This window comes from Haliotis cracherodii, unplaced genomic scaffold (assembly GCF_022045235.1).
Source record: "Haliotis cracherodii isolate W230 unplaced genomic scaffold, xgHalCrac1.p SCAF_11, whole genome shotgun sequence".
NCBI lineage: Eukaryota > Metazoa > Mollusca > Gastropoda > Lepetellida > Haliotidae > Haliotis > Haliotis cracherodii.
In genome coordinates this window covers 13,138,529-13,164,890 of record NW_027266266.1, presented here as the reverse complement: position 1 = coordinate 13,164,890, position 26,362 = coordinate 13,138,529, and the positions used below count along the sequence as shown (strand labels likewise).

At 39.3% G+C, this 26,362-nt stretch overlaps 1 protein-coding gene across 17 annotated transcripts in view; it reads left to right on the top strand.

The window, feature by feature from the left end:
• Positions 1 to 26,362, top strand: part of LOC139456225 (RIMS-binding protein 2-like) — a 316,067-nt gene that overhangs the window by 71,282 nt on the left and 218,423 nt on the right. For all 17 annotated transcript variants that reach the window (XM_071237818.1, XM_071237829.1, XM_071237826.1 and 14 more), the window contains 3 exons: positions 51 to 182; positions 2,078 to 2,263; positions 10,203 to 10,310. In XM_071237818.1, coding sequence (XP_071093919.1) covers positions 51 to 182; positions 2,078 to 2,263; positions 10,203 to 10,310 — 426 coding nt within the window. The remainder of the gene's footprint in view (positions 1 to 50; positions 183 to 2,077; positions 2,264 to 10,202; positions 10,311 to 26,362) is intronic.

Below are 26,362 nucleotides of genomic sequence, written 5' to 3'. Positions count from 1 at the left end.
CGTGAATACATGACACTTTTTTATTGAGTAAACTTCCTGATCTGTTGCAGAGAAAACAGAAAGATGACCACAAACCCTTGGAAGAAAAGATCAAGGCCCTCAAGAAACGCAATGCTGAGCTGGCAGCCATTGCACGGAGGCTGGAGGAGAAGGCGAAACATTTACAGCAAGAAAATACAAAGGTTAGAATAATGATAGTTTTAATTTGTATTTGAGAGACTTATTTCCATCTTATTCATTTTCTGCGCCTACATTTTCCAGCCATAAAGAAGACGATCGACTCACTGAAAGGTCAACACAGCCATAAAAATGTACTGGGCATCTGATCCACCTTTGAAAATGTCCTTGTGTTTTATGTATCTTTTTTATCTGTATCTATGGTGCTTTCGAATCTGTATTGGCACAAATTATCTGAAATTATTTTTGATAATTATTATTTTGTTCCCGAAGTCAAGTCCTAAAAGACGCCGGCGATTCGCTGTGTGACTATTATCACTATTTTAGATTCTAATTCGGGGGCAAACCCAGTCGTCTAATGCGCCGCGATTCGCTGTGCAGAGTTGCATCCCTTAGGCATGCCAGAAACCTATGATTGTGGATTCGAATCCCGGTTCGCCCCGATTATGTTTCTAGGTTTGTCAGCACCGTACCCGTGCTCGTGGGTTTCACCGAAGTTGTAAACGTCTGAGACCTGCATCACTTCGGGCTTTCCTCCCACATTAAGCTGACACGCCGTATATAACTTTAATACTATTAAAAGTGGCGTTAAACCCAACTCATTCACCTAAAAGACAATAGCTAAAATGGGTATTAGGTGTAAAGTGAAGGGCAGATAAAGGGGAGACAACTTGGAGGACAGTTTCCTGTTGAGACCTGACAGTATTTGTGTGATTTGCGCTGTATAACATTTTAGACATTGCAGTAGGTGAGATAATGTCTGATGTGGAGATTCTGGGTCAGAATAGGCCCCCAGCATCACATTGTTGTCTGACTATCAACAACTGGCGTCTTCCCGAGGCAAGGGAGTTAACTGACTGTAAAAGTCCAGTTTCCACCCTTTCCAAACTAGACTGGAATTTCTGGGGTCGGTCGTAGCCCTTCTGTGGCTACAAGTTTTGTTCCTTCTCTGTCCCTCCTATTGACCAATCAGATTCCACCTCTCATATTACTTGCATAAGCTTCAAACAAAATGGCGCCCAGTCAAAATGAACTATTTGATAGTAAAAATCTACGTTGTAATAAAACGGGTCTTACTTCGCGAAGTGCATCAAATCATGTGAGAACCTTGATTAAAAGCATGAAAAAATTTGAAAATTATCGCTGAGTTGGCGGTACCTGCTTTGCAAAACCTCAGGGAGTAAGGGGAGGGGTGGCGTGGTGGTTAAAGTTCGCGTTTCTTGCTGAAGGTTCTGATTTGATACCCCATGTGGGTACAAAGTGTGAAGCCCATTTCTAACGTCCTCCACCTTCATATGGTAGGAATATCGCTATTCAACTGTCATAGAGACCCTGAAACAAAATATATCCAATACAGCCCATGCACGTCTATAATATTTGGCAAGTCTAGATGACCGCACTATCAAATAAAGAGATTCTCTGGCCTCCTTTATATTATATTTCAAAACAAAATTTTTTACAACTGTTTTCACCTGTAAAATATGTTCATTTCAGAGACTAGATGTTAGTGTATATCACTATCAGCTGTGTAAAACCCAACTCACCCTGGTTTGGGATTTAAGGGAGATAACTGTGTAATCATACTTGGTTATTGTATGCTGAACAAAAAAGTTATGGAACATGAAGGATTTTGTTGATATTTTTATTTTTATGAAATTGTGAGCTCAGTCTTCACTACAGTAAAAAAATATCCCTCAAAATATTCATAATCCCCCCCAAAAATTGTTTAACATTAATTGTTGAGATGTGACCACTTTCTGGAATCACCTTGTCTTATTCAAATGTGTCCATGTAGTCGATGTTTCTGACCTGCATCATTTTGTGCCACATTAATGTGATTTCTGTGACTAAATCTAGTGACTCTCCCATTATATGAAGAACTGTTTGTGTGTTATTACAGAAAACAAAGGAAGAAGGTCTGCCTGATTCGGACCAACTCAAACGACTTTTTGCTCGACAACGAGCAAAAGACCTTGCAGAACACACCAAGAGCATGTTGACGAAAGATCGGGAGATCGAGGATCTACGCAAAAAATGTCAGGAGCTTGCCGATCAGCTCAGCAATGGAGATTATCTTATACCTGAGGTAGGGGGAGTTGTACACAAAGTCTTCCAACTGTGGGTGTTCTCTATCTTCTTTTGAGTAGTATATATCATCCCGCTATGGGAAATCAATCCTGTTTCATAACAAAAATTGGAAGCAACGTTATTTAATCTCGCCATCTTTCTGTGGCAAGGGAATGTGTGAAGCTCATTTCTGGTGTCCCCTGCCGTGATATTGCTGGAACATTGCTAAAAGCGGTTTAAAACCAAAACTCACTCACTCACTCAATTCCCGAGGCAAGGGAGTTAAGTGACTGTAAAAGTCCAGTTTCCACCCTTGCCGAATTAGGCTGGAATTTAAGGGCTCGATCGATGCGCCGCCAGAGGCTATTATGAGTTATGTCCCTTTTGTGTTCCTCCTATTGACCAATCAGATTCCACCTCTCATATCACTTGCATTGACTTCAAACAAGATGGCCTTCCCCAGTCAAAATGATCTGATTGATAATCAAGATCTATTTTGTAATAAATAGGGTCTTACCTCATTTTAGCACCCTGAATAAAAACATGAAAAGATTTGGAAAATATCTGTCAATGCACAGTTGACGGTACACATGCTCTGCAAGTCCTGTAGTCCACTGCCTACTCTCTGACCATTGAGATAAGAATCACACAAACAATATGGGTCTTCAACAACCCATGCTTGCCGTAATAGGCAACTATGCTTGTCGTAAGAGGCGCCTAAAGGGATCTGGTGGTCAGACTCGCTGACTTGGTTGATGCATGTCATCGATCCCAATTGCATGGATCGATGCTCATGATATCAATCACTGGATTGTCTGGTCCAGACTCGATTATTTACAGACCCCCGTCATATAGCTGGAATATTGCTGAGTGTGGTGTTAAACAACAAACAAACAAACACAAACAATATGGATGACCTCATGGTGGACTGGTGCTTAGCCTCTTAAAACAATTGTTTCTATAGAAACAAAAACTTCATTTCAAGGGAGCCCCTGTGAGATGTGAGATTCAGAACCTGTGGAAAACCTAGACTTGCTTCATTTTGGGTTACAGCATTACAGTAAGGGCTGGGTTGAAGTAAAAATAGTTTGATTCAGAGACTGTGAGACAGACTAACCTAATGGTTGTGTTGGTAATCATAAAAGTGGGTAGGCACTGATTTTGTAGATTACTTTAGCTGTAAAAGCCATATGATTATTGATAGGTTGTCCAGATTGAAAGCAAAACAAATTATGAAACGCTCATCTGTTTTTGGCTGTTATATAACATTTCATTTGTCTATAAAATTACAGCATCTTTTGATGGTGTTTCATGGATGTTGGCCTTTAAGGCCACGGTAAGTAGGTAGCGCTACTAAAACAGCTCTTGAGAAATCAATTCAAGCAATATATTTTCTTCTACTGCCATTAAGCCAACTCAAGGACATGTAGAAGACCTTTGGAGGAATACCGTATTTGACGTAATAAGCGCCCACGGCAATATATGCTAACATATTGGCTCGTGAACAATCCCAAATATCACCACTTCCAATCGATCAATGTACACAAGACTTGTTTATTCGTGTAAAATACGCACTTGTGTGTTACATACAACCTTAATTTATTGGCAATTAAATCCTGGAAAATATATCTGTCGTGCATAATATGCACCGACTTTTCTTTTGTATCATTTCAGGCTGTCAGCATAAACCAAGAAAATTTACGATCTTTCAACTCTGTTCTTTTTTCTCACCAAAATTATATTCTAGTAAGAGCCCCCTCTTTCTAATTTTGAGAGTGCCCTGGGCACTTATTATGTCGAATACGGTAGTTGGCAAGACCAAAATAACCTCATCAGACATCAGAACTACCGTATTCGACGTAATAAGCGCCCAGGGCGCTCGAAAAAGTAGAAATAGGGGGCTCTTATTAGAATATTATTTTAGTGGGAAAAAACAGAGTCGAAAGATAAATTTCATGGTTTATGCTGACGGTCTGAACTGTTTATATACGACAGATATATTTTCCAGAATTTAATTGCCCATAATTAAGAGTGCATATAACACACGAGTGCGTATTATACACGAATAAATAAAACTTCTGTACATTGATCAATCGGAAGGGATGCTAATTGGGATTGTTCACTTGCCAATATATTAACAAATATCGCCGTGGGCGCTTATTAGAGCGGGGCGCTTATTACGTCGAATACGGTATTCTACATTAGCTCGGCTTACAAATTGTCGTAAAATGTTTCTGTTTTGAATCTAGTCATTAAATACAGTATTTCCTATTAAAAGGACAAGATCCTCCACACTGTTTAACAACATATACAACATACCTTTTTCGCAGGAATAAGCACACTTAGAAAATTGGCTTAAGTGGAGGCACCTATTATAACCTATTATTTTTAGTTAAATTTGTTGTCAGAGATTGAGTAGTAGTGATTAAATTTAGTTCAAACGTTGATGGATTTTTTTGATAATATTTGTTTAGCAATAATATACCCCTTTGGCACTTCTGTTTTCTGTAAAGCATCTGTAATATACACAAGGAAATTTGGACTGTGAAGGATATTTCTTAGTAGGGGTGCTTTTAAAGATTACTTACAGATTGATCTAGAAGTTTTCAGGGGGTGCTTATTGGAGCACATCTTCCAGATGCAAGAAAGTTAACTGACTTTAAAAGTCCACTTTCCACCCTTGCTGGACTAGGCTGGAATTCCTGGGCTCGATCGTAGCGCCACCAGTGGCTATTAAGAGTTATATCCTTTCTATGCCTCTCCTATTGACCAATCACATTCAACCTCACTTGCATTTGCTTCAAACAAAACAGTGGCGCCCAGTCAAGACGATCTGATCGATAATCATGATCTATATTGTGATAAAACAAGTCTTACATCGCGAAGTGCATCAAATCAGGTGACCACCTTGATTAAAAACAGGAAAAGATTTAGAAAATATCTGTTGACAATGAGTTAGCGGTGCACATGCTTTGAAAATCCTGCAGTCGACCGAAATCTGCATGACACTTTACGAACCGGATTTCGATTTCGGTGCGCGATTTGGATTGAACTATGCATAAACTTGTTAGTCCAGCCAAAATGTAACTCCATAATACCAGCCTAGTTCGGCAAGGGTGGAAACTGAACTTTTATAGTCAGTTAACTCTCTTGCTTCGGGAAGATGATTGGAGCAGGGCATTTAATGCAGCAGTTACGGTACTCACTGTTCGGAATACCTTGATATTGAACGCATGGGCTTTGCATTTGTACATTAGTGTTTTCATTTCATATGTATCTGAACTGTGTTATACTTATAGACACTTGATTTTTACATTTTAAAAACAAACAGCCATTGGGGCATTGCATTTAATTTGTCCAATTTTTTTTAATAAGATTGTTAAAGAATATGGAATGTTATCATTGTAATTTCAAGGTTAATTTCTATTGAAACAAAGGTTTTTAACAAATAAACAAACAAAAAGATTATTACAAAACACAAACATTTCAAGTTTATACTTTTCAGTTAGGGAGGCTTGTACACAGTTGTCTGCAAAACTAAAAGCTGTATTGTACTGGCCTTGCAGTAAAATTGTAAATGATCTTGCTGCAAATTGCTACAGTATTGCTGGTGCTACGGAAATCGAGGCAAACGTCACTCTCTCACGAGCTTGACCTGTTGATGGTTTAATGCCATAATTATATGAAAAGTGATGTGAATCGTAGTGCGAAAAGTAATGCTTATAGTAGTGTGAATAGTAATAAAAATAAAAATGTGAATAGCAGTATGAATAGTAATATGAATGGTTGTGTGAATAGTAATACAAATAGTAGTGTGAATAGTAATAAAAATAAAAATGTGAATAGTAGTATGAATAGTAATGCAAATAGTAGTGTGAATAGTAATACAAATAGTAGTGTGAATAGTAAAAATACAAATAGAAATGTGAATAGTAATGCAAATGGTAGTGTGAATAGTAATACAAATAGTAATGTGAATAGTAATGCAAATAGTAGTGCGAATAGTAAAAATACAAATAGAAATGTGAATAGTAATGCAAATGGTAGTGTGAATAGTAATACAAATAGTGTGAATAGTAATGCAACTAGTAGTGTGAATAGTAATACAAATAGTGTGAATAGTAATGCAAATAGTAGTGTGAATAGTAAAAATACAAATAGAAATGTGAATAGTAATGCAAATGGTATTGTGAATAGTAATACAAATAGTGTGAATAGTAATGCAACTAGTAGTGTGAATAGTAATACAAATAGTGTGAATAGTAATGCAAATGGTAGTGTGAATAGTAAAAATACAAATAGTAATGCAAATGGTAGTGTGACTGGTAATGGGAACAGTAATATGAATAGTAATGCAAATAGTAGTGTGAATAGTCATACAAATAGTGTGAATAGTAATATGAATAGTAGTGTGATTGAGTAGGGTTTTATGTCCCTTTTAGCAATATTCCAGCAATATCATGGCAGTGCACACACTGTATCCATGTTGGGAATCAAACCTAGACCTTCAGCATGACAAGTGAATGCCTTAACCACAAGGCTACATGACGGCCCGAATAGTGGTGTGAATAGGAATATGAATAGTAGCTTGAATAGCTATAAACAATAATGATACACCTAGTTGGCCACAGAGTGCATTACTGTGTAACTACACTGATTTCACAAGACATTGGCCAATCAGGGAAATCAATAGGCAATCGACAATGCAAAATCGCGGGCCTGAGCAAGAGTTTCAGATATGCATAGCCTTCGATTAGTTTGGGTAGGGGTATACTGAGAGATGTGGTCTCCAGCTATCTCATTACATATATAGATGTTCTTTCTGATGGGCAGAGGAAACAGCCATGTTGTGACAATAGAAAAGATCAAGGACAAGCTGCATGATTGATGGTTTTATACTGCACTCAGAAATATTCCAGCAATATTATGACTGTCTGTCCGGGCCAGACAAAGTAGTGTTTAATAGTATGAGCCATATGCTACGCTATCTGGATTTGGTGGCAATCAACCAACTCACTGACCTGACAACCACTTTATTCATTTGGGTTCCTTGTATGACGGACCTGTGAAGATCCGGGGTAGCATAGGTCTTCAGCTACCCATGCTTGCCGTAAAAGGTGACAATGCTTGTCGTATGAGGTGATTAACAGGATCGGGTGGTCAGGCTTGCTGACTTGGTTGATGCATGTCATCGTATCCCGTGAAGATCCAGGGTAGAATAGGTCTTCAGCATCCCATGCTTGCTGTAAAAGGAGACTATGCTTGTCCTAAGAGGTGACGAACGGGATCGGGTGGTCAGCCTCGCTGACTTGGTTGATGCGTGTCATCGTATCCCAATTGCGTGGATTGATGCTCATGATGTCAATCACTGGATTGTCTGGTCCAGACTCGTTTATTTACAGACTGGAATATTGGTGTGTGCGGTGTTAAACAACAAACAAGCAAAACAAAAATCTTTGTATGATGAGCACACGTTGAAGGGGACACTGTCTAACCCAGAGTCCGCTTGGGGCCCTGAACGTGTGGTATATCTTACTTCATAGGTAAAGGGGCGGTCGGGTAGCCTAGTGGTTAAAGCGTTCGCTCGTCACGCCAAAGACCCAGGTTCGAATCCCAACATGGGTACAATGTGTGAAGCCCATTTCTGGTGTCCCCCGCCGTGATATTGCTCGAATATTGCTAAAAGCGGCGTAAAGCCAAACTCACTCACTCACTCAGTCCGTTATAGGTAAAGATCAGGTTACCAAATATATATATTGAAAAAAAGTTTTGTAGGCTAAATTTCGATTAATCTGAATAGATTGCAATGTGGTCGTCTGTGTACGACAAAGAAATCGTCGGTCAAACAAAATCCCTGAATTCTCGCATCAGGAATCAACAATAATACTTTTGATGTGTACTGCATCCAGTAGAAGATGTAAAAGTTATTGGCTCATGAGACAAGATTAATGTTTTTTACATGAAGAGGAAAATACTCCATGTTTTATGTACTTGTTACCAGATCTTAGCCTGAAAACAAAAGTGTCATTTTGGCCATATTGCAAGAGGAGGTAACTCTGTCATAAGTTAAAAAAAAAAAAATCTTTTGATTGATAGTGAATTTAATCACTGTAATTGGTGCAATGTTCTGTAGTTAAGTATACGATTAATTCCTCTTTGTTATTGAAAATGAGAAGAATATAAGTATGGCATCCGAAAGTCTTTGAGAAAATGTTAAAAGATTTAACAATAGAAAGTATGGTACTAAATCAAAGTACCGTATTCGACGTAATAAGCACCCAGAGCGCTCTCAAAATTAGAATTAGGGGGCTCTTATTAGAATATTATTTTGGTGAAAAAAACAGAGTTAAAAGATAAATTTCGTGGTTTATGCTGACAGCCTGAAATGTTTATATACGACAGATATATTTTTCCAGAATATATTTGGCCATAATTAAGGGTGCATATAACACATGAGTGCGTATTATAAGTCTTGTGTACATTGATGAATCGGAAGGGGTGCTAATTGGGTTTGTTCATTCGCCAATATATTAGCAAATATCTCTGTGGGCGCTTATTAGAGGGGGGCGCCTATTACGTCGAATACGGTAGTTTGACTCTATTTCATGATAATAATTTGTAAAAAAGACAAACGGTATGTGCTTTCTCTTGTTCCAATAAGGTGGCTTTCAAATTATAGATTGGGGGCACAGGTGGCCCAGTCGTCTAAGGTGCCGCGATTCGCTGTGCAAAGTTGCGTCCCTTGGACAGGCCAGAAACCTATGATTGTGGGTTCGAATCCTGGTTCGCCCCGATTATGTTTCTAGGTTTGTCAGCACCATACCCGTGCTCGTGGGTTTCACCGAAGCTGTAAACGTCTGAGACCTGCATCATTTCGGGCTTTCCTCCCACATTAAGCTGACACGCCACGATATAACTAGAATATTGTTAAAAGCGGCGTAAAACCCAACTCACTCACTCAGTCACTCAAATTATAGATTTATGATAGAATACAGTGTTAAACCTGTTTCAAAAACTGAATTCTGTTTCCAGCTGGTGTTTTATTGTCTCATTCAGTTGGTTATACAGCCATTGCAAACTAAACAAGCATATTCAGTCTGTGTTCTGATAAATATTATATAAATCGCACTCAGTGCTCCATGAATTACCAGGAATTTCCATGAATCATGAATTACCTTTGATGTAAGCTGTTTGATTGAATCAGTGTAGCATTTGATGAGAAAATAACTCTCTTATCTCTCCAGTTTCATGGGAATCTTTGAATGAGAAGAGAATTGATTTTGTTTGTCTGTGGTTGAGGTTACAATAAGCTTGTTAAAGTCTCGATGAGGAAAACTATGCATTTAGTACAGCGGCTCTGGGACGGTGAGGTGAAATGGGGTTAGACGTCGCGTTCAAGATTATTGCACTTATAATGCACTTGAGTGCATGTGTGTGAGGGGTGGGGTTGATTGGGGGTTGTCTGCTTGTTCTTGTGCGAAATGGTATGAAATGGCCAGGGGATCGAACCACCGACCTTTTTTACTCTCTGGGCAAACGCTCTATCCACTAGACCATTATCTTAAGGTTCTTTTCATACTTTATTTCACTAAGTTAAGCCATTCTTAATGGTTTGTATATTGTAATGTATTTCTTGTAGTTCTCATATTGGGAACAACCCATGAAATTCCGGGGTAGAATAGGTCTTCAGCAACCCATGCTTGTCCTAAGAGGCAACTTTGCTTGTTGTAAGAGGCGAATAACGGGATAGGGTGGTCAGGCTCGCTGACTTGGTTGATGCATGTCATCGATCCCAATTGTGTGGAACAATGCACATGATGTTAGTCACTGGATTGTCTGGTCCAGACTCGATTATTTACAAACCGCCGTCATACAGCTTGAATATTGCTGTGTGCGGCGTTAAACAACAAACAACCCAAATCAAACATTAGGTGCTCAACTGAACACAATAATTTCAGAATGCACAAGTATATGAGGAGAAGGAGGAGCTTGTCACGATCATCAAACAAGCGGCCAAAGAGAGGCTCCAGCTCGAACGCCAGGTGGCTAAAACTAAACCAGGGGAGGTAAGTCACATTTGATATTCTGTTTGGGGAGGGGCGTCGACTCAATCTATTTACACGCATTCAGCAGGTGGATGTGGCAACACATGATAACCGACAGTCTACACTTATTTCAAGAAACCTTTTTTTATCTTGACCAAACTGATTAATTTCTCCAGTGATTTTGTTGGGATTACCGACACTCGCTTGAGGAAATTGTGTGTATGGTAATTGAAAATGGGATTTTTACTGAGAGTTTGGCTGTTTTGAAAATGGCTAGCTGCTTGTTAGAATTGTTGTTCATTTCATTGTCACCCTGACACAATGGATGATCACCCTGTGATCACCCTGACACAATGGATGATCCCCCGGACACAATGGATGATCACCCTGTGATCACCCTGACACAAAGGATGATCCCCCGGACACAATGGATGATCACCCTGACACAATGGATGATCCCCCGGACACAATGGATGATCGCCCGGACACAATGGATGATCACCCGGACACAATGGATGATCACCCAGACACAATGGATGATCACCCGGACACAAAGGATGATCACCCAGACACAATGGATGATCACCCAGACACAATGGATGATCACCCGGACACAATGGATGATCACCCGGGACACAATGGATGATCACCCGGACGCAATGGATGATCACCCAGACACAATGGGTGATCACCCAGACACAATGGATGATCACCCGGACACAATGGATGATCACCCGGGACACAATGGATGATCACCCGGATGCAATGGATGATCACCCAGACACAATGGATGATCACCCAGACACAATGGATGATCACCCAGACACAATGGATGATCACCCGGACACAAAGGATGATCACCCGGACACAATGGATGATCACCCGGACTCAAATGATGATCACCCGGACACAAAGGATGATCACCTGGACACAAAGGATGATCACCCAGACACAATGGATGATCACCCAGACACAATGGATGATCAACCAGACACAATGGATGACCACCCGGACTCAAAGACCAAAATTTGCGATTTGAAATCCGTGTAGTTTACGAACCATATGTTGATTTTGTTATGCCATTTTGATTGGACTATGCATAGACTTGTTAGTCGAGCCAAAACAGAGCTCCATAATTGGAGCCTAGTTTGGCAAGGGTGGAAACTGAACGTTAACAGTCCGTTAACTCCCTTGCCTCAGGAAGATGTGCAACATCGTGATACTGACTGTGTTTGGGTGAACACATTTTAGCTTTTGAGAGATTTATGCTGCAAGCTCCAACAATCGGATTACACTACGTCCTTGTTCACGTTATTGTGTCAGGAAGAAAAATGTAAATCTGTCAATCAGATCCTTATGTCATTGTTAGTTTCAAGGACCAGTGAACCATCAGTGGATTTTCAAACTTGAATAATTAAGACTTAGCATCAGTTAAAATAAATGATTCATCCCAAAGGAGCAGGTGAAAATGCGGCAGGTGCTTGCAGGGGGCTAATTACCCAGGAGTTGAGACTAAAGTGTGCTTTCAAATACTGATGGACAGTCATCAGCAGCTTAATGGTTCTCATGCATGAAGGTGGGGAAATCGAAGAAGCTCCTCTCACAATCTCACGATTAAAATGAGGGAGTGGGCGGTGTTTTACAGCAACTGTTTGTGACTTTAGCGACTGTAGTTGGTGTCTAATTGATTTCTTGAGTTGAGTTGACTTCTTACAGTGATAATGCGACTAGTGGAACAATATATTTTAACTAGCGCAAAAATTGGTTTTGACGTCACCTGTCTGTCATTTGCTTGCTTTAGTGGAATTCTGGGAAAGTTGTCAGGAAGTTGAGGGCGATAGACGAGATCATTTTCAGATGTAAGGTTGGGGGAACGGGTAGACATCTGAGGCACTGCTATTTGCTGTACAGAGTTGTCTCCCTTGGGCACACCAGAAACCTATGATCGCGAATTTGAATCCCAGTTTGGCCCGATTATGTTTCTAGGTTTGTCAGCACCATACTTGTGCTCGTGGGTTTCACAAAAGTGGTTAATGTCTGTCACTACGGGCTTTCCTTCCACAATAATCTGACACGCCGTGATATAACTGGAATACTGTTCGAGGACCTGTGAACTTCTGGGCTAGAATTGATCTTCAACAACCCATGCAAGCCGTAAGGGGCGATTAACGGGACTCACTGTCTGTGAGGACTGTCCTTTGGGTTATCCCTGAGGTTACTTGTTGGAGATCTCCGTGAGGTCTGTCCTTTGGGTTATCCCTGAGGTTACTTGTTGGAGATCTCCGTGAGGTCTGTCCTTTGGGTTATCCCTGAGGTTACTTGTTGGAGATCTCCGTGAGGTCTGTCCTTTGGGTTATCCCTGAGGGTCACCCGTTATTCCTTGTAGGTCATCATGTTGGTATGAATATGTTCAGTATGCTGAATTAATGGCAGAATTATTTAAGATCATTAATCAGCAGTTATATTAAGATCTGAAATTATTCTGCATCAAATTAGATTTAGCAAAACTTTTAATAGAATGAGTTGAGATGAAAGCATTTTGTGTTTCCTAGGCAGAATATCTTTTATCCTTTTGAAACTTTCAGCTGATGTTATTATATCTTAGAATATAGGACAAGCTTTGTGATTAATGCGCGAGATACCGACTATCAACACTGTGAGGATGATTTCAGATAAGGCGTTTCCCCAAATTATCGTCAAAGATAATGACATTTGATTGTATTATCTGGTCGTAAAAATAGTTCAAAGATAATGTTGTTTTTTAAGATTGAGATAATGTAAGTTGATTAAGATAAGGGTCATAAAAGTTCGAATGTTCAAATATGATAAGGGATTGACTTTGAACCTGTTGAGGCTCTGAATTAAGTGAAATAAATAGACAATGGAGATTACTGAATATTACTGAATGAGTGTGTTGTACTGATTTTAAGATAGGGTCAGAATGATTTTATTTCCCCATCAAGTGCGAGTAGGATGCACCCAAGTTTGAAAACTGTTGACAATTGACAACTCGTTATTAACTGGACCTTTGAAGATCCGGGGTAGAATAGGTCTTCAGCAACCCATTCTTGCCGTAAAAGGCGACTATGCTTGTCGTAAGAGGCGACTAACAGGATCAGGTAGTTAGGCTCACTGACTTGGTTCATGTATGTCATTGTATCCCAATTGTGTGGATCAATGCTCATGGTGTCAAACACTGGATTGTTTGATCCAGACTCGATTATTTACAGACCACCGTCATATAGCTTGAATATTGCCAAGTGGCATTAGAGAACAAACGAACAAAAGAAAAGTATGCTATGGTGGGCACATGGGTGAGTGAGTGAGTGAATGAGTGAGTGATTGGGTGAGTGAGTGGGTGAGTGAGTGAGTGAATGGGTGAGAGTGATTGGGTGAGTAAGTGAGTGAGTGATTGGGTGAGAGTGAGTGAGTGATTGGGTGAGTGAGTGATTGGGTGAGTGAGTGAGTGAGTGATTGTAGTTTTAAGGCTATGACAAGATAACAAGTACTAAATAAACAAGTTAGCAATACTCAATGTAAAACAATTAATCCTCACTCACATAAAACAGATGAGTAAAATCAATCACGTAATCGTAAAAATCATCTTTATATAGCAGTCTGGAGACCGCCCCCTATCTCCAAGATACAAATTCAATTAAACCAAACCAACCAGCATATAATTCACAATTGCCCTGTTCCAGAGATAAAATCACTTAATCAAAGCCAGACGTATCTTTCAAATGAAGATGAAATTGATTATTGTTAATATCCCTTGTACAGCCATATAACATCTGACGGAACCTGCTCCTATTTCAATAATAAACGCAATTTATTGCTACATTTTATTCCTGGGGCTCGACAACAAATTGATTATTCGGCAATATTTCATGAAGTTGCCCGCAGATAAAATTCAATGAAAAATTCATTATGTAAGCGGCCCAATCAGTGTGACAGGTGACACGGGCAAGATACAAGCATAGTATTTACTGCCTACTTTTCATCCTCAGCATATAAACCTCGACTTGATGGACTGCAGCAGACATAGAATGTCAGATAGATTTAACTCAGTGGAAAAGTTCTAGAGGGTCATTGACCCCTCAAAAGAATATGATTGTTATTGATATGAAACAGACGCCCTTCTTACATAATGCAAACCAAGGCTCGGGAAACCGGACGGATTTGTCTGGTTGGGACTGCAAAATGTTTGATTTCCAAAAGTGCAAACTGAGCATCTTAAAATTTGCTAACTGGACATTTTGGAGAAAGTACTTGCCGGTTATTCAACCTGAGACTGATATCATACCAAACGATATGAAATAAAAAGGTACAGCCAGACTGACATGTGTTTTTGTAGGGTGACCGAGCTCTTTCGGTCAACATAATGTTATGCACGTTAAAACTACATTTTCATCCCTTCTGGGAATTCAGGTGACAAACTTAAATTGGTGAATATAATTGTGAAATTTGAGATAAGATATTAGTAGACATGATCTATTATCATTTAGATTGTATATCCTGTTCTGCTTGGCATTGTGTTACATGCAAAAGTTAAGATAGCCATGCATATTCTCCCTAAAATTGAACACACGTTTTCTACCAATCGACGGGTATTTCGGTTACAAAATACACAATAATACAACTGCAAAGAATTTTGACGTAACGTTCGGAAGAAATGTATTTGAAACTATCATTTCATAAGAACTATTATATTCAAATATCATGTTATTTTATTTGCAGCTTTTACCATATATATTTTAAATAATATTTACCATAATAGACACCATTGTTGACATAATAGACACCATAATAGACACCATTGTTGACATAATAGACACCATTGTTGACATAATAGACACCATTGTTGACATAATAGACACTATTGTTGACATAATAGACACCATTGTTGACATAATAGACACTATTGTTGACATAATAGACACTATTGTTGACATAATAGACACCATTGTTGACATAATAGACACCATTGTTGACATAATAGACACCATTGTTGCTGTAATGCACAGATCATTATGGGCAGGATGGTTAATAATGTTTGTTTGTTTGTTTGTTTGTTTGTTGTTTAACACTGCACTCAGCAATATTCCAGCTATATGACGGCAGTCTGAAAATAATCGAGTCTGGACCAGACAATCCAGTGATGATGAGCATTGATGTATGCAATTGGGATACGATGACATGCATTGCTGTTGAAGACCTATTCTACCACGGTATCCAAATGTTACATGTAATGTAGGTGGATGGGTGATTCAGCAAAATATGAAATTGTCCTCAGATCAGCCCCCACCCCTGTAATAAATGGCCAGTCCCTAATCAGAAAGTTTTATTCAGAACTTGTCCGTATGATGTGCAATTAGTTACGTACATACACAATTCTGGAAAATTTGTTGTAATGCCCTTGATTGAATAACATCAGAGGAATTATCGATCGCACATTACAGCTTGTCCTGGCGTTATAACATTTCCTGCTATTGATCTGTCACATGACCACGTCAATGTCACCTGAGTGAAGGCGTTATATGTTGTTATCACACCACAGCCTGGGATGTATTACATGGGAGATGAAATTTACGATATTAACCTTGCAAGTTTTGCAGGATTATAATTCTATATGGAGGTATTATTAGTCTGCAGCTGCCAAAGAAAGGCACAAAGATGGCACAGAGAGTAATCAATTTCGAAGTTAGTTGCAATGGACGAGATTTTGCCCATATAGAAGAATGGGATTGTGAGATATGAATGTGATGTGTGAGTTATGACTGATTGCTAATTAGCAAGATACATGTTATTATTCACGGCATTGAAATGACTTATGTGGCGTGTTGATGACCTAGTTTCGTGTGTATGATGTAATTGGCTGTTTGCCGGGATTTTATTATGGTTATTCATTTTAAGGGGTTTGATAAAATCACTAGGTTTTCATGGAGGACATTTCAAAGGGATTAGAAATGGACATGTTTATCTGATGTTTTTAAATATGGTTAATCAACTTCCAAAAAAAAATAGACAATAATAATTTTAAAATATCAAATCTAGATTATTAATCTGTCATGGAGGTAACAGATGGTTGAAGGGATATATTAGTGAAGACATATTGCTGAATCCTGTATGATTGTTTAATTCTTGGAAACTAAAGACATACTTTGAGGGGTGGTTGGGTGGTTAAAGCGTTTGGTCGTCATGCCGAAAACCCAGGTTCGATTCCCAACAGGGTATAATGTGTAAAGCCCATTTCTGTGTCCCCAGCTGGAATATTGCTAAAAGCTCGTAAAACGAAACTCACTCATCCTCTTACATACTTTGAGATAGCAAGATAATTGAGATTCCTGCATATACATCACAATATGTTTGAAAGGAATTATAGAAGTTGCGGAACTTAATCCAACAAGTTAAGGACGAGAACATTGTAAACCATCTAATATACTACTCATCATTGATAGGGATATACAGAATGCACAAGAGAATAAGTTTTTTTAACCAAAAAATTAAAAAAATAATTTATTGTTTAATTTCGCAAAATTTTAGTGTAGACTTTTCATTAAATATGAATATATTGGTCAGACCTAGATTTGTTTGATTTATTTGAAATTTGTCAACATGAAATCTGACTTTGAGAAGAAAAGATTTCTGATAAAATTTCACTCATTCTTTAAGTGTGATGTGGTCAGTTGTGTTTTAGTCAGTGGGGAGCAGTGGAAATAAGATGGATGTAAAATATGTCTATACAACTGACAACCTCATATGCAGACTCAGATAATAGTAGTCACTTGAAACATGCCAGTTTCAAAGTAAAGATTAAGAATTAATGGGGTTTTCTGTGCTGTCAATATCAGATCTATTCTTTCAAAACTAATGTGCTGCATAGACAGTCTCATCACTTCTGAGATGCTGATGGAATTTTTCTGTCGTTAAGTCAGTTACCGGAATTGGCTTTTTAGCAAGTAAAATTGCAACCCCATTCTCATGGTCACTCTAATTAATGGATGGGTGTGAATTGTGCTCTAAGTCCGGTATCTCTTGCTAACGATTATTGTTTTTGCATAATTGCAGCCATTGCTTTTCTGTTTTGTTGTCTCGGAAGTGTTGTAAGATGAGGCAATGGAAAAAAGACATGACATTCAGCAATAATTGTTTTTATTGATCATGGCCAATGGCTTGGCAGACAAACGCCCTCTCTCTTACGCCTCAGAAAATTGCCAGACTGGCCTCGTTCACAGGGTATTGTTTGAGGTCTTCACTATGGAAATATGTTGTGGATACTGTACCTTAGCGACTTATGTTGTATTAAATTATTGTGGAATAATGAGTATTATCTGTGATGTCAAAATTGATCTTCATTTGATGTGATAAATCCTACCAAAGGATAGCCTTGACTGTGCTTCAAGTATTTAAACACATGCATGAAGTCAGATCTTTAACTGATCACTGATTCTTATAGAAGTATTCAATCTTGTGGGTTTTAACTTCCCCCCCCCCCCCCCCCCCCCCATCACACTTTGAAGATATGGCATATGGACCACAAATATAAAAAAAAACCAACCACATTTGATTGAAACTTAAGTCTGTCAAGTGGACCCTCTTCCCTACTAATGCACGCACATACATACACACAAAAAACATGTACACGCCCACCTTAAAACACCCCCACATGCATGCACCTATAGACACACAAACCCCTCTTATAATTGGCCTTCAGCAACCACTGCTTGTAACCTGTGAAGATCTGGGTTAGTATTGGTCTTCAGCAACCAATGCTTGTCCCCTGTGAAGATTCAGGTTAGTATTGGTCTTCAGCAACCAATGCTTGTCCCCTGTGAAGATCCGGGTTAGTATTGGTCTTCAGCAACCAATGCTTGTAACCTGTGAAGATCCAGGTTAGTAATGGCCTTCAGCATCCAGTGCTTGTCCCCTGTGAAGATCCATGTTGGTATTGGTCTTCAGCAACCAATGCTTGTCCCCTGTGAAGATCCAGGTAGGTATTGGTCTTCATCAACCAATGCTTGTCACCTTTGAAGATCCAGGTTAGTATTGGCCTTCAGCAACCAATGCTTGTCCCCTGTGAAGATCCAGGTTAATATTGGTCTTCAGCAAACCATGCTTGTTACCCGATAAGATCCAGGTTATAATTGGTCTTGAGTAACCCGTGCTTATTGTCTTCAGCAACCAATGCTTGTTCCCTGTGAAGATCCAGGTCAGAATTGGTCTACAGCAACCCATCCTTCTCGTATCAGGCGACAAATGGGATCAGGAGGTCAGGCTTGCTGACTTGGTTGATGCATGTCAGTGTATCCCAATTGTGTAGATCGATGCTCATGATGTCACTCACTGGATTGTCTGGTCCAGACTCTATTATTTATAGACTGCCGTCATAAAGCTAGTATTTACTGTGCAGCATTAAACAACAAACACACAAATGTTGCCTGAAACAAACATTATCAACAAATAACTGAAAAAAATCATCTTTATTGAAGTTGTAGACTAAAACAACTGTTTGCCCTACAGTTTAGGGTGACCTTGAACAAGTCAGCCAACCAGATGGCTATCGTTTCTGCCTAAGCCTCCCTTGAACCACAATTAACCTCACAGTCAAGATATGACCAGTGTCTGCATACCGTGTGGGTAAATGTGAACATTGTATTCCTAGAGAAGAGTAGGAGGGGCTTTGTAGTGCTGGTTACATGATGGCTGGATTCAGATCCAGTTCAGACAAATATTTGCACTGATATGGTCATGATGGAAGAGGCAGAATATTCCTGATGGATGAAGTCCGAGTGTTTGATGTTACAATGAGTATCATTGATTAAAAGTTCTAATGGGGAGATTTATGAGTTGCCTCTTGAAAGATTCCATCATGCTTTGGAAGTTTGTCTGAAAATAAAAGCGAGGTAGTTTTGGGGAGTGGGTGCACAATGGATCCTATTGATCTGTCTGTGAAGTTGTTTTGCTGACATGGCGCTTTTTCCCCACGTTTATTTAAACTGAGATGGCAACCACATTTTATATACATTAAAACTCCAGAAGTTTACTATGCTTTTTGTTTGGGATTTTCTCTTCACTGAATTGGTCAGTGGTGATTCCGGGTTGGAATTGGTCTCCGTCAACCTTTGCTGTCATAAGAAGGGACATAATGCATCGTGTTGTCAGGCTCAGTGACTTGGTTGATGGTGTTGATTGTTGTGAGGGCGCAACAGGCATGGGGGGTGGAGTAGGCAAGCGGTCAAAAGTGCCATGCTAGCAAGCGCCAGGTTCTGAGATCATGTCCAGCTAGTGATCGGGTTGTTATTCAGCCTTGGAGGGACGGTCAGGTGGTCTGGTGGTTAAAGCGTTCGCTGGTCACGCCGAAGACCCGGGTTGCTATTATCATTATTATTATTATATTAGACTTTGTATATTTTTGCTAACTTGCTCCAATGAGGGTCACATGTGTCCTTGTGATCTAAAGCACTGGAAACCATGCTTCTCGTAAGAAATGACTAATGGGATCAGGTGGTCAGGCTCAATTGTGTAGATCGATGCTCATGATGTCACTCACTGGATTGTCTGATCCAGATCTGATTATTTACAGACCGCCATCATATAGCTTGAATATTGCAGAGTGCGACGTTAAACAACAAACAAACAACCAAAGATTCTTAGCTTCAGGGGATTCACTGGTCATGAGTTTAAAATGTTAATCACCGACTTGCCGTAAATACTGCTGCAGTCAGAAATATTCCAGTTGTATGATGGCAGTCTATACAAAATAGAGTCTGGACTGGACAATTTAGTGAATGACATGAGCATCAATCTACGCATTTGGGATACATTGACATGCATCAACCAGACAATCCAGTGATTGACATCATGAGCATCAATCTACGCATTTGGGATACATTGACATGCATCAACCAGACAATCCAGTGATTGACATCATGAGCATCAATCTACGCATTTGGGATACATTGACATGCATCAACCAGACAATCCAGTGATTGACATCATGAGCATCAATCTACGCATTTGGGATACATTGACATGCATCAACCAGACAATCCAGTGATTGACATCATGAGCATCAATCTACGTATTTGGGATACATTGACATGCATCAACCAGACAATCCAGTGATTGACATCATGAGCATCAATCTACGCATTTGGGATACATTGACATGCATCAACCAGACAATCCAGTGATTGACATCATGAGCATCAATCTACGCATTTGGGATACATTGACATGCATCAACCAAGTCAACGAGTCTGACCACCTGATCCTGTTAGTCGCCTCTTACGACAATGACTTATTAAAGATGACTTTTGCCAAGACTTGATTGTTCACAGGGTGCCGTCATATTGCGGGAGTACTGCTGTGTTTCTTCAGGCAGGAAACAAACAATTACTTTTTCATGCAAATTGTGTAAGTCACAGATGCTGCCATTACAACAGGACATGCATACACCTTATTTTTTCAGTGATCCATTCATATAAAGGGGGCGGTGGGGTAGCCTAGTGGTTAAAGCGTTCGCTCGTCACGCCAAAAATTGAAAATTAGTTACCCTAGCTGGTGGGCGTAATGTCTCGAGGGGATATCTGTTGATGTTCTGTGTCATTTTGTGTCCTCCGAAGCACTGGAAGCCCATGTGCCCGAAAGGACCGATGGACAACGATGTGTTCTTTGCATTCATGGTCTTTGAAAGAATCCCACATTTAGGCATTCATCCTCTTCATTCATGAGGGGCGGTCGGGTAGCCTAGTGGTTAAAGCGTTAGCTCGTCACTCCGAAGACCCGGGTTCGATTCCCCACATGGGTACAATGTGTGAAACCAATGTCTGGTGTCCCCTGCCGTGATATTGCAGGAATATTGCTAAAAGCGGCGTAGAACTATACTCACTCACTCACTCACTCACTCCACATTTATATAAATTTCAACACTCTTTTGGCTTTTACACCCAATGGAATCTGTTTTGGCAGATAATCGACACTATATGTACGTTCCTCCATATATATTATCATGAATGAATACTGTATTTTCTTGAGTATAGTGCGCACCTCACTCTAGCGGATTCAGTATTTTTAAAAAAAAAATGTTTTCGAATGTTTTGCACAGAAAAAAAATACCCCGTCAGCAAATTCAGGTAAACGAACGGGTGATAAGAAACTTGGACAGTACAAATATCTTCCGATCGCTTCACACATGATTTCGCTGAAATAAATTTTAACAAAATTAAAAGGAAATTTTGAATAAAATTAATGAAATAAGTTACAAACATAAGTCCAGATTTACAATGAACACTTTGTATAACCAGACAGTGTTGAATTACAAGATTATATTGTGTACTTCAGTACGGACTTGTTGACATGGTATTTCTGGTGTTACATGCTCACAATAATGTCTTTGTGTTGGGGGAAAAAAATCAAAACTCGTTATGGTGTGTATAATGCGGACCCCATTCTACACAGCTGTGTTTTTGGGGAAAACTGTTAATTAAAATTCCAAGGATATATACAGTGAGCAATGTCTTACTCAATACGAGATTATTAGATATAATCAATGAGAGCCATTCATGGAACCATTTATTTCTGGTATTATTACCAGCTGATGAAATGTGTGCCTGTCAATCATCTGTGCAATATGCGAGAGAAGTTTGTCATCCATTAATGGTACCGCAGACATAGTAAGTTGCATACAAAGACATATTTTAATAAACATATGAAGTATATATATATATAATATCATGACTTCATAATTAATCAGGTTATCATGAGCTTAAGACTTCACAAAACCCTCTACTGATATTGACATGGGTCAATTTCATTGTTCTATTATCTGAATGCAATTGATTCTTTTCACCTTGTAAACAAATCTGTTTCGGAAACAAGGGCGAGATAATTTTCTCTCCATGTATTTACCATGCCACTGTTACTGTTTATGGTGCCGAACAATAGCAAGCCCATTCGTACTCTCCTTCAAGAAGCAAAGGCAGATTAATGCCAAGCTTGACCAACCAACACCCCCTGCTTTTATAGTTGACCGATCCAATAATCAATGCCCAGTGGTACCAATTGGACCAACACACAGCCTAGAAGGGGCAAGCGGTGGTTGTTGTCATAAATATTCAATAATCGGCACGCAAAGACTGATGAGATTCAATATTGATTGTTGTCGATGGCTCAATGTGGCGACCATGCTCTCTCTGAGTCCTTGTGCAGGTTCTAGGGAGATGTAGATTTCGGCCTCTGATTTAGCGCCGTGCTTGCTTCTGCCAGCTCTTTGAGGTCATTTACCGTTTCCGCTGTTGTCTGACAGTCTTCTGCAGACATCAGTAAACCAGGAATTTGGATTCAGGCGATTGTACCGTGCGGAATCGGTTCTATAGGATTTGCAGGTAATTTTCATTCATTATTGTGTGGATATTTTCTAACTCTTCATTCTGACCCTGTCACAACACGTGTCGGGGAATTGATGCCGGATGATGTCGTCCACATGCTTGTCTATTTCACATGCAGGTCGAGTATACACACACACAGAGGGATACAAACGTTGTCAATTTCAACTTGGCAGCTATTGATCTGTATCGGATTAGAGTCATTCATTGATAATACTTCCAAAATGTGTCTTCATTGATGCTTAATACTGGTCAGTATCTTCCATTGAATTTTGTGATTTCTACTGTTTTGGTTTATTTTGAACAGGCACTGATATTACATTTTCTAGTTGCTAGGACACTAGTTGTTATTTTGAAATATTTTATGGAATTTGAAGATTTGTGATTTGGATCGTATTAGATGGGATATTCTTATAACACTGGCGATGACATTGCTGATTTTTTTAAGTTCAGCCTGCATGTTGTATCCAACGATTCTTTTCTCACTTTCTATGACTAGAAAGGTTGTGAAATGTCTGGGTGTGAAATTGTATATTATCTGTATGTAATTGTTTTTTAGAAGTCAAGCGACCAAAGAAACAGTCTTTAATAACCACAGTTGCTGTTTCCTATGTATATTTTTGTCTTTGGATGTGTGGCCATTCGTAATAAAAGTGCTTTCAGAAAGGTCAGGGTTCTACAGAAGGTGGGTAGAAGGTAGAGATGTGTTAAATACCACGTATCTCACCACATATATACACTGTACATATATGGTTAGAAAAGTGGTTTATGTATTAAAATATATCTGTGTGTGTGTGTGTATGGTGGGTGGATGGATTTACATACACACTTGTAGCCATATGGGGCATTATTGAGGTGTAACTTATACACTTGTTACCATATGGGGCATTATTGAGGTTTAACCTATACACTTGTTACCATATAAGGCATTATTGATGGCTTCACCTATACACCTTTACACCTTATAAGGCATTATTGTGGGTTTCACTTATACACTTGTTACCATATAAGGCATTATTGAGGGTTCACTTATGCACTTGTTACCATATAAGGCATTATTGAGGGTTTCACCTATACACTTGTTACCATATGGGGCATTATTGAGGGTTTCACTTATACACTTGTCACAATATGGGACATTATTGAGGTTTAACTTATACACTTGTTACCATATGGGGCATTATTGAGGGTTTCACTTATACACTTGCTACCTTATAAGGCATTATTGAGGGTTTCACTAATACACTTGCTACCTTATAAGGCATTATTGAGGGTTTCACTAATACACTTGCTACCTTATAAGGCATTATTGAGGGTTTCACTAATACACTTGCTACCTTATAAGGCATTATTGAGGGTTTCACTTATACACTTGCTACCTTATAAGGCATTATTGAGGGTTTCACTAATACACTTGCTACCTTATAAGGCATTATTGAGGGTTTCACATGTACACTTCTCATCATATAAGGCATTATTGAGGGTTTCACTTATACACTTGTTACAATATGGGGCCTCATTGAGGGTTTCACTAATACACTTGCTACCTTATAAAGCATTATTGAAGGTTTCACATATACTTCTTATCATCTAAGGCATTATTGCGGGTTTCACATATACACTTGTTACCATATAAGGGGTTTGTATATACACACTTGTACCATAAAAGGCGTTATGGTAAGTTTCCAATGTAATGTTATGTAAACCTGTTGTGGCACTGCAGTGGGTGTGGCTGTATACACAATGTTATAACCATGCATTATAGTAAAGTAAATATGCTTCAGGAATTATACCACAGATCCAAACTGAACTATTACTTGTGTAGATGAAGGAATGGAACATAATGGTGTGGGGAAAGTCTTCGTGGATGATGTGAGTCAGTATGACCAGCAACCTCATTGATATTGTCCTGATTTCCCAAGACAAATGTGCTGGATATTAGCCCATGCTGGAATCGGTGCTGTGGTGACCTACTCAGAGAAGATCTGGGTTAGAAAGGGTTTTCAGCATCCCATGCTTTTCGTGAGTGGCGACCAATGGGATCAGGTTGACTCACTTGGTTGATGCTTGTCATCGCATCCCAATTGTGTAGATCAGTGCTCATGATGTCAGTCACTGGATTGTTTTGTCAAGAATCAATTATTTGCCACCATCATAAAGCTTGCATATTGCTGAGAGCAGCATAAAACAAACAAACAAAGAAACAATCTACTCAGAAAGATATAATTGTGACTCTATGTGTGCTGCTTGCTGGGGTGACCTTGAACTTGAATCAATGTTTCATAGATGCTGGGTTGACCTTGAGAGCTTGAATCAATGTTTCATAGATGTTGGGGTGATCTTGAGAGCTTGAATCAATGTTTCATAGATGCTGGGTTGACCTTGAGAGCTTGAATCAGTGTTTCATAGATGTTGGGGTGATCTTGAGAGCTTGAATCAATGTTTCATAGATGCTGGGTTGACCTTGAGAGCTTGAATCAATGTTTCATAGATGCTAAGGTGACCTTGAACTTGAATCAATGTTTCATTACTTCCTGAGGTGATTTTTATTTTCAACCAGTGCTTTGTAGCTTTCTGAAGTGACCCTGTGCTTCAATCAATGTTTCAGTGCTTGCTCAGGTGGCTGGCTGCAGTGGACATGATCCTGAATCAATGTTTCAGTCCCAAACTGATTTGTCCACATCGTTTGCCTGTATGGAACTGACTAGTGCCATTGTCAGCATGTACCCCCTTCAATACCCCATGCTTCAATATCATAACAAGAATTGTCCATGGATTCTTGGACAAGAGTAAAAATGTACACATATCGTGCAATAAATCATGCAAAAAAGACATATCGGGGGCAAGGATTGGGTTAATGTAGAGGTTACAAAGTCAAATTGATAATGAAACCATGACCCTGTATTTACCATTTACCATTTTCACTGAAATATTTTTGTCTTAAGAGGCAACTTATCGGATTGGGTGGTCAGGCTCGCTGACTTGGTTGATACATGTCATCGTATCCCAGTTGAGTAGATCGATGCTCATGATGTCAATCACTCGATTGTCTGGTCCAGACTTGTTTATTAACAGATCGCTGTCACAGTGCTGGAATATTGCTGTGTATGGCGTTAAACAACGAACAACAATTTTGAAGTACTGCGTGATAGATGGGACTGGGTGCAAAATTACAAGAGGCAGCTTGTCACTCCTGGTGTTTGTGCATGCAGTGAGAGGGATGTTTGACAGAAAAAAAAGCCCACAATTTCATTATTGTACTCAGAACTTCAGATTCCAGTGATCATTTTAAACATGCTGCGGGATGAGGAAGCGTTATGTACCAGCCATCGAAGGCTTGTAGTAATTGTCCAGCCAAGAAGAAGAATTAGTTCAAAGCTTCTCATACTTCAGTTGTGATTTGAAGCAATCATGAAGGACTCGTCTGGTATTCAGGGCACATACGGTGCAAATGGCTGATTATCGGATGGGCCATTACCACTAGAATAACACCTGGATTTTCCTGGAAGGTCAGAGAATGTTAACACCATTCCTGCTGTCTGCTAGATAGCTGTTAACACGTGTGTTCCACATTTCCATTTTATGTCGGATGGCTGGTCAGTTTTAATGCCTTTGTCCTAATTAACGAGGTAGTTGTTAGTGTGCCTGATTTTCATATTATATTGACAAAAGCAACATAAGATGTCA